The following is a 10,306-nucleotide window of genomic DNA, read 5'->3' on the forward strand; positions in this document are numbered from 1 at the left end:
GACAGTTGTCCCCCCCCCCCCCCCCACACACACACACACTCACACAAAAAAAGAGGAAAGAAGAGGGGGTGAACAAATTTCTTACAAATGAATCTATGGTGCAAATTGAACCAGCATAAAGTGTGATTAACATTTGACTTTGTTTCTAGTTGATTTAAGGGCCTGCACACTAATTCTTCTGAGACATTCAAAACTTAGTTGCATTATTACCACAATTGAGAAATTACTTCATAAGTATGTAGTTCAAAAGATTTTGTTATGGTAAACAGACAACTGAGGATAGTATACAATTCTAGAAGGTGGTTGAAGACTTATATAGAAATCTGTTAGTGTTCTTGCAAGAAAACCAAATTCTTCAAGTGCAGTTATAAATATATTACCAACAATGAGGACGTGTTTATGTTAAATGTCATTCTTGAGAAGTTCCTTTTAAGTACGCACCGTTGCCGAATTAAAGACGAAAGATTGGAGTTTGAAAATCTAGGGACACAGATATGTGTTGTACCATCTTAAACATATGACAACACTTCTTTTCTATTTCTTGTACACTTTTGAAACATCAGTTAATCAGAGTCATATCCTGTGGTTATAGAAATAATCTTCTACATTGGATTTTTATTTTATTTTTGCTTTTGCTGTCAAATCGCCCATTATCACATGTCTTGTAATATTGAAACTCGTGAACTTCCTTGGGAAGTATTGTGTTTTAGTTTTGTTGATCTTTTTATTACTTTGCTTCCCTTATCAAGCTATGGATTATTTAATACGTAAATTTTCTCGCATTTTGACAATTTCTGTTGATGGGGGCTCTGGTATAAGATCATTGCAGTATTCTGGTCAATTCTTGTCATGCCCTGTTGTTTCAACTTATGTCCACGACCTATATGTCTGTATGCCGGCTAAGGAGTCTAGATTTATTTGCAAAACCAACCTCATAGAACTTGGTCACTTTGTTCGTGTGAAGCATCACTTTTGTGTTCTAGCTTTTGAACTAAAAGTTGATTTGCACAAACTTCCTCAAGGTCTTCATATGTTGACAACCTTACCCCAACTCATGGGAGGCCCTCCTATTAGAGCTCTTGTTGTTGTTATTCGATTAACGGCGCCTCAATTGCAATTTAGTTGTTAATATTCTATAAAAAAGTTATTATATCAAATATTTGGAATTGATATTTCTTGTGTATTACTCTTGTATTCTCTTCTATGTTAACAAATTTAATCATCCATCTTGGATTTTTCCTTCTCTATGTGTTGCTTTTCTTTGCATCAAGTGAAACCGTTCAAGCTGTCTACACCTGGGCAAGGAGGCTTTATCATAAGATTTTCAGTAGGAGAATTGTCCTTGCAAAAAACAGAAGTGACTGGAGAATTGTCCCTGCCACTATTTGATGGACAATATGGAAAGAGAGGAACCTTAGAGTTTTTGAGAATAGGGAGAGTAGTATGCAACAAGTCAAACTAAATTGTATTTTGACCCTCTGTTTTTGGTGTAATCAGATTTACTCTAATGATACTGTCTTGATGTCTTAGACTCATTATAGGGATAGGTCAATATTATTAGAGTTCCTTATGTAAATATGGTTTTCAGTATAACCTATGTATTGTTCTACAGAAATGGAAACAATTACCATTTTCAAAAAAAAAAGGAAGAGATCTTTATGATGTGGCACTAACTGTGATTGACTGGGTTAATCACACCTTTCTTTTGCCTTAATGTGCCTGTGTCAAATTTACAAGACATGGGTAGATGCACTTCATTTGTGCTCTTTGAAATGGACTGTAACCTGATTGAAAAAAATAGTATCCTTCTACATCACTTTGTTAAGTTCATATTCTGTGTGGCACAGGTTTCTCTTTCATTGTTTCATAGCTTTTCTGTCTTTTTGGATGATTAAAGATATGTTATGCTACGTTTATGGGAATATATTGTTTCATAGCTATAGTGATGTATATTGTTTTAGCAGTCTACAGAGACCTTCTCTAAAGTTCTGATCTAAGATTTAGATTTTGGAAAAAGGAGAAAAAAAGAACATGAATATACTTTGAGAATTCAGGTCAATTGACTAGATTCAAGAAAAACATAAAATCTGACTATGTCTTCTTTGCACAACTGACTGGAAACAATCTTGAAGTGCAATTTAGGGCTGACTTGCATCAGATAAAAATAACCAAGTAGTTGCTCTTGCTCATAGGATATTATCAACATGGTGATAAGAATGATAACCTGATTAAGAGGACAAATAACAGCCCCTTATTGTAGGGTTAGCGTCTTCAAGTATACCTCGTACCTCACTTCGATTGTGATGTTTGGTTTTTCCTTTGGTACACTTCGAACATGAAGGGAACAAATACTATCGCCAGGTATGAGACATTACCTGCTTCAGTTATCCAATAATACACTTGTCATCCTGAAGAGAAAATATGGTCTAGGAAGAGTAAATGAAGAAGTCAGAGGAGGGTACTAAATACTAGCTCCGAAGAGCTAGTGTCTTGAGTTGAGAAATAATTCAGGAAAGTGGATGATGGTAGGGTAATAGGGTTAAACCTGCTAAGCTTTGTGACAGAAGTATTTTATCTTTTGGTGTTATTGAATAATGTTGAGGAAGACTACTAACCTTCTTTGGTGAGAAGAAGGATTCACGCAAGTGGAGAGTGGTAGACTGGTAGCTTGCTGTAGCTGTACGGTGCAAAATAGATGCTCTTTCTGATTTAAAGAATTTTGATGACGACTGAAAACCTTTTGTATGGTTGCATTTGCTGCATCTTTAAGTTCATAGTTCTTTTATCTTTTATATAGCTGGTGCTACTGCTATCTGTTACATAGGCGCTCTTTTGGTGCAAAAGGAACAGCAGAAAAAGTACATTCATTGCAATGTAGCTCCTTAAGAATCATAACTGTTGAATTGATTTGGGCAGTAGATAAAGAAAACAACCGTTCTTTTTTTTTGTCTCTAGTGATTGCATCTTACAATATTCAGCATTGTTTTTGATACACTCCCATTCTATAAAGTATGTGTATTTAACTGAGAAACCTCGGCACAAAGGTTGTAGGCTTGAAGAAAATGTGGCGTTCAAGTATTATCTTTTATAAGTTGTACAAAATCATTGGCAAATTTGTGGCCATCTCAGTTCAAAGTCGGTAATATTTGTTGTTTGCTCACATGAACATAGTTGGTTATTCTGCTTAGACTTTGGTTATAAAGATAGCAAATCCATCCTTCTGCTCGAACTTCACCCTGTTTTTCTACCACTTTGAGTGTATGGATCCAAATAGAGTGATTCTTATGAAGCTTTAACGGCATGAACCTCCTCTATATCAGCTTTTGTATAGTGAAAGTGATGGTTATTTTAACAATCGAGTGCATAATAGTATGCAACAATGTGCATTCTTTTTGCAGGCTTCTGAAAATATAGACACCCATTTCATCTACTTCACATGTGTTGATGGTAACACTCTCTCTCTCTCTCTCTTTATGGTCTGCATATAAACCTTATCAACTCGATTAACCTTATGGCTTAACAACCTAGATTTGAACCTTAAGCTATCATTACAGAAGACAAGAAGTTGCATAAACTTGTCACATTGCAGAACAACTCTATGAACTTGATGGAAGGAGGTCCTGACCACTTTCACATGGTGCATTTACTCCAAGTAGCCTATTACAGGTAACCTTCCTTGTTTTTTTTTTCCTTTTAAGGCTGCCGAAAGTTAGCTTGGATACTGGGGAAAATTGGTCGAAATTCCTGAATTTCAGACCTCAAACTGAGCTTCATCCACCGCATTATGAATTCTTTAACCTGTAAGATCAGTTAGAATCCTGCATGTTTGGGAGTCTACAAAAATTTCACTTAGTTGGGCTTTTGAAGATGTATAACACGTAAATCTTTTACATGAAAAGTGAATATTAAGCAAGTACTGACTATATGTGTATTAGTGAACAACTTGCAATAGTATAATTGATTATCCAAACCTACCCTTGACTTTTGAACTCTTCTATTCAAACATGGTCTACAGCTGTGCTCTTAATTGTCTTTCCTTTCACATTGTTTTTCTTTTTTTTTGTAATATATTACTTTATCAAACACACAGACTTTTCATCAACTTTGACTAAGAACTTGATTCTTTCCTCTAAATATTTTTTATAAATTCTTCATATTTTCAGTACCAACTTCTTTTTTTAATTCAAACATTGGGGTACATGCAACTCTCAGCTGTGCTGTTAATTGTCTTATTCAGTCAAATTGCTTATTTGTATATATTATACTTTATGAAACTCATAGACTTTGCAGCAACGTTGACTAAATAACTTGATTTCTTCCCCTCTATATATTTGCATAGATTCCTCAAAATTTCAGTACCAACTCTTTTTTTAATTCAAACATGGGCTACATGCAACTCTCAGCTCTGCTCTTAATTGTTTTTCTCTGTCAAATTGCTTTTTCTTCATCTTTGTGCCCTAAAGATCAAAGCATTTCCCTTTTAAATTTCAAGAAATCGCTTACTATTGATCCCTCATATGATATTTGTCATTACAATTTTTCAAAATTGAGTTCATGGAATACGAGCAGTGATTGCTGCTTATGGGATGGAGTAACATGCGATGAGATGAGTGTCCATGTTATTGAGCTTGACGTCAGTTGCAGTCAACTTGTTGGAGTGATTGATTCCAATAGTAGCTTATTCCAACTCTCTCATCTGAAAAAGCTCATTCTTTCTATGAATGACTTCTCTTCTTCACACATTTCACCTGCATTTGGAAGGTTTTCAAGGTTGACCCATCTTCATCTTTCTGACTCGCATTTCTCAGGTCAAATTCCTTCTGAAATCTTTTCTCTGTCAAATCTCACTCGCATAGAGTCCTTATACCTTAGAGGTAACTCCCTGAATGGTACAATACCATCCGGTATGTTCTCCCTTCCATCACTAATTGAATTAGACTTGAGTAATAACCATTTTTCTGGTCATCTTGAGGATTTCAAGTCCAATTCACTAAGATCTATTGATTTAAACAATAATCAGCTGCAAGGTCGTCTTCCCAAGTCAATTCAAAACCTTGTGAACCTAACGTGGCTTGATCTTTCATCAAATAATTTTAGTGGCAATGTGGATGTCAGCTTATTTTCAAACATCAAAAATCTTCAGGGTCTTGATCTTTCATATAATCGTTTCTCATTAACCAATGAGAACAGGGTTAATTTTACTTTGCCAGAATCTCTTTTTAGTTTGCGATTGGCCGCATGTGAAGTAAAAGAATTGGAGTTTCTAAGACCAGTAAAGAAGCTTTGGGACTTGAATCTTTCGAATAATAAGATTCAGGGAAGAATTCCAGATTGGGCATGGCCTATTTGGCTTAACTTGGACCGTCTTAACTTGTCCCACAATATGTTGACAGATATGAACTCAACAAATATAAACTCAATTTCTTATCCCTCTCTATATATTATTGATTTGCGGTCCAATTTTCTTCAAGGGTCACTTCCTATTCTACCAAATTCCACACAATACTTGTTCATGTCAAACAATAATCTTAGTGAGGAAATTCCTTCATCTGTTTGCAATTTGAGATCACTAAAAGTCCTAGATTTGGCAAAAAACAACTTGATGGGAGAGATACCACAGTGCTTGGGTAATGTCAGTAGTAGCCTCGAGGTTTTTGATATGCATCAGAACAATCTGTCTGGGACAATTCCAACAACTTTTGGCATTGGAAGTTTACAAGTTAGGAGCCTCAACTTGCATGACAATAAGCTACAGGGGAAACTCCCACGATCTTTAGCCAATTGCAAGGAGTTGCAAGTTCTTGATCTAGGAAATAATCACCTCAACGACACATTCCCCATGTGGTTGGGGACTCTACCAAAGCTGCAAGTTTTAAGTTTGAGATCAAACAGATTGCATGGTCCCATCGGAACATCAAGGATGAGGAACTTGTTTCCTGAGCTTCGAATCTTAGATGTCGCTTACAATGCCTTAACAGAAACCTTGCCAACAAGTTTGTTTCAACATTTGAAAGCCATGAGGACAATTAATCGAACAATGAAGGGACCGGTATACCTTGGAAACGAGTACTACCGAGATTCTGTAACAATTGTATCCAAGGGAATGATGCTTGAACTTGTTAGAATTTTGACGATTTACACAGCTATCGATCTTTCAAGTAATAAATTCAGAGGACCAATTCCAAGTGTCATGGGAGATTTCATTGCACTTCACGTGTTAAACTTATCTCATAATGGATTGCAAGGTCAAATACCTCCATCACTCGGAGATTTATCTTCAGTTGAATCATTGGACCTATCGGGAAATCAACTTTCGGGAGAGATACCACAACAACTGGTTTCTCTTACGTCTCTTGCGTTCTTAAATCTCTCCCACAATCATCTCCATGGATGCATCCCTCAAGGACCTCAAGTTCACACTTTTGAGAACAGTTCATTTGCAGGCAATGACGGATTACGTGGATTACCAATTTCGAAAGGCTGTGGTAATGATGGTGTAATAGACACAAATTACACAACATCCTCTCCAGATGAAGAAAGCAATTCCGAATTTCTGGATGATTTTTGGAAAGCTGCTCTTATGGGCTACGGAAGTGGACTATGTATTGGATTATCCATAATATATTTCATAATCTCAACTGGAAACCCGAAATGGCTTGCAAAAATCATTTTAAAGTTGGAGCATAAACTTATGATGAGATGGAAAAAGATACAGCGAAGGCGAAGGAATGACAGAAGAAATGATCGCTTCTAAGATAAGTTAAGGTATTCAAGTTAAAACTCTGCACTAAACTTCTAATTTTTATACTTTCGTTATAAGAATTACTAATCAATATGCTCTCTATCCTAAGCATATTTGATTTTGAAATGGTTATGCGTTTGTTGATGTCTCAAGCTTGATATTCATTTTTCATTTCAAGTTCATATCTTAAACTTGAAAGGTGTAGCATGTATGCAACAAAAGGACGAAAGAGAAGTAAACAATTATGAACATACATAGACCCATTACGCCAAATACAACAAATGCTGTTACAACACCATTCATAAACTCTGCCACAAAATCCAACAAACCAACATCACATGACTTACACTCCCAACACAGAAGAACTAAGAGAAAAAGACAAAGTAGAATTGAAAAAGGTACAAGTTGCATGCAACAAGCAGCAGCATTTTCTTCCTTGAACAAACTTTGATGATGTTAAAGACTCTTTCAAGTAGTAGTCTTAACCTGTTGCTGGGCTTGATGTCCCAATTGCTCTGCTTTCTCCTTAATATCATGGGCCGCATGGGCTAGTCTATCTCTTGCATAATCTAGCTTATCCGCCCCAATTGGATGCTTCCCAGTGGTGTACCTGCAACCATAACACACCGATTCCGAATTTAAATTTGAAGGTACATTCATACCACTACCTGCAACCATAACACCGATTCCGAATTTAAATTTGAAGGTACATTCATTCGAACGTGGGTCATCTTGAACTTTTGACCTCCAACTTCATAGGGAGGATCAAAGATTCAAAATGGTCAGTGTAATTTTCCTATAATTTATGTGCCACTGTCTGATCAATGTATCACATAATTTTTTTTTGAATAATTTCACCATTTTGCCCTTTTAGACAAGCTTTAGTTAGAGCTATAGAAATGTTATGGCACCGCTTAAAATTACAAAGCTCCGAAAAATCAAATCTTAAATCCCGTATCAAATCAAAACATAGAAATTAAAGTACTCCCTCCGGAGTTTTAAAAGTAAATAGAACTTTTAAACCACAAAATATTAAATTAAATATATGCAGTGTGTACCAAAATGTTCTTTAATTTTATATATAATTATAAACATGTCAGGTTGAAAGTTGAAATAAAAAAATTGTCGAATTAAAAAAAAAAGACACCTTTTTAAACAAATTATAAAATAAATAAATATAAACAAATTGAAATATAGAGAGTAAAGTTTTTAAAAAAAAATTAAACTCCATGCTTAATCAAACCCCAAACAAGTAGAAACATAGTGTATAACGTTTTTTTTAACTTCATGCTTAATCAAACTCCAACAAATATAGAAACATAGAGAGTAACATTTTTTTAAATTAAAAAAAAAACTCCATGCTTAATCAAACTTGGCACAGAAGTAACATTTGAAATGTTGCATCTGCGAAGGTAACGTACCTGTACATCCAGTAGAAAACAAAAGTAGCAGTAGCACCAAATGCAGTAGCAGCCAACAACCCACCCATTATCATGAAAATGGTAATAGCAGCGGGTACAAGAACCGGGCTAAAAATAACCAACAAAGGCGTTGCTACAACAAGTCCAATTACAGTTACAGCAAGGGTCAACCCGGATAGCACCATCAATGACCCACCCACCGTCACAGCCGTAGTGGTTTTAGCCACTTGACGTGACAGCTGCTGGTTCTGCTCATGCCTAGCTGGTTGAATCTGAGACATTTTTCTCTTTTTCAAAAAAATCACAGAATTTTTGGAGAATTTTTTCTGATTACTTTTTTTGTTGTTGTTTAAAGAGATGAATGGAGAGTTAATTAAGTAAGGAGAGTAAATATAGTGGAGAAAGAGATTGGAGTATTGTTGCATGGTGATTACGTGTAAGAATGTGAGGTTGCATGTGTTTGCGGACTGACACGTTTTTTTTTTTTTTTGGGTGGAAACTGAAACTGATTTTTGTTATAAAGCTAGCTGGCTTACTTGGATCTTTTGAATGTATTTTCTGGCGATATTATCAACAAAACTCCATTTTTTTGACATAAATTTGATGGTAGTGATAATGTTAATCAAGAAAATTTAGGGATATAGATACATTTATATTTGATATCAGATAAATTAAAATTGGGAAAGAGACAAGCACATGAAATGAAATGATGGCGAGCAAAATTTGTTATGTATACATGTATTTATATGTATTTGATGTATTCATTTGGGATATCAGATACACAGAAAAGTGACGAACGAAATGGGAGAGACGTAAGGGAGGTGAGTGAAACTTGTTATATGTACTCCAGACATGTGAATTCACCTGAATACAATGTATCTAGAATAAATGACATATAATTTTAACTCATGTATCCCGAGATACCTGTATTCAAACGTATATGAACATATCTGGTTACACCAAAATCTGATGAGATACATAATACTGCAAATTAGAGTGTATCAAAGTAATAAGCTTCTAAATCAGTGAAATTTATGTAAATTATCCTTCCATTTACGTGATATTATTTTGTTTGATATAAAAAAATTAAAATACATATTTATTTATTTTAAAATTGTGATATGAATGTAAGCTCCGAGTTGCATGTTTCTCTCCTGAAAATTCAAGTCATACGATTTTATCTTTTTCTTTCTTGCGGAATAGTTTAAGATTTTTTTATTCTTAATTAAAAAATTTAAGTTTAAATCATTAACAATAGGATGAAAATTCTATTTAAAATGTCATTTAAAAAATAAGGTTAGACACATACAAGAATTCAAATTCAAACAATGTTAAAAAGAAATCGTCCCGCATTTCAATAGTCTGTGACCAGTTTCAGAAAAAGAGAAAATTTGAATTAGATTACTGCCAAACAAAAGAGTTTTAACTTTTATATATCCTGACATAAACTTTTTATAAATTATCAGAATATATAAAATACATTTTTATTTAGTACTATATAACGTAATTTGATTTGGTATGAAATTTGAAAAAGAAAAGATTTTTGAAAATTTATAATCTTAAATATATCGTTGTTAATTTGAAAATGGGAAAAAAGATAAATTTACTTCTGAACTATCGTAATTGGTATGCAGATACCCTCCATCATACTTTTGGGATATTGGTGCCCCTCCCGTCAAAAAACTAGAGCATATATGACCTTCACTGTACAGAAGACTAAATAGGGACAAGTGGCACAATTTTATTCGTCGATCCAATATTTAATAAATGTCGAATTGGTGGATAAGATTATGACACGGGTATCCGTTATGATAAAACTTGTTGTGGCTATTTTTTAAAATATATAACCGAAAAGTATTTTGGACTCTACTTAAATAATATTGTGATATCTCTTGGATCAAAAGATTAACATATTGGGCTTTTATTTATGGATAAGCCGAATTATTACTTGGATTCAAACAAAAATGAGTAACTTTCACATATAGCAAACAAAAAAATCATATTTGTATGCTATAGCAAAGTTTACATAATTGCGCTCCATAGCAAATATAAATATGTATGATTCGCTATACATATACAATTAAAAGCTGTCTATTTCGCTATACATATATACAAAAAGAAGCAATTGTATAATTTGTTGGCT

The 10,306-nt window shown here is 34.3% G+C and overlaps 2 protein-coding genes across 2 annotated transcripts; one reads left to right on the forward strand and one right to left on the reverse strand.

Moving 5' to 3' along the window:
• Positions 1 to 44: 44 nt before the first annotated feature.
• On the forward strand, positions 45 to 8,229 carry LOC102598994 (receptor-like protein 12). Its single transcript, XM_006359175.2, has 2 exons — positions 45 to 6,765; positions 8,155 to 8,229. Exon 1 carries the CDS (start codon positions 4,382 to 4,384, stop codon positions 6,752 to 6,754), a length of 2,373 nt encoding a protein of 790 aa, XP_006359237.1. The 5' UTR covers positions 45 to 4,381; the 3' UTR covers positions 6,755 to 6,765; positions 8,155 to 8,229.
• LOC102581804 (oleosin 1-like) lies at positions 7,211 to 8,444 on the reverse strand. The gene is made up of 2 exons (XM_015314313.1): positions 8,164 to 8,444; positions 7,211 to 7,352 (listed from the first exon to the last, which is right to left on the reverse strand). The coding sequence occupies exons 1-2, from the start codon at positions 8,442 to 8,444 to the stop codon at positions 7,211 to 7,213; spliced, it is 423 nt and encodes a 140-aa protein (XP_015169799.1).
• Positions 8,445 to 10,306: the final 1,862 nt, after the last annotated feature.

Source organism: Solanum tuberosum, unplaced genomic scaffold, assembly GCF_000226075.1.
Source record: "Solanum tuberosum cultivar DM 1-3 516 R44 unplaced genomic scaffold, SolTub_3.0 scf00292, whole genome shotgun sequence".
Taxonomy (NCBI): Eukaryota; Viridiplantae; Streptophyta; class Magnoliopsida; order Solanales; family Solanaceae; genus Solanum; species Solanum tuberosum.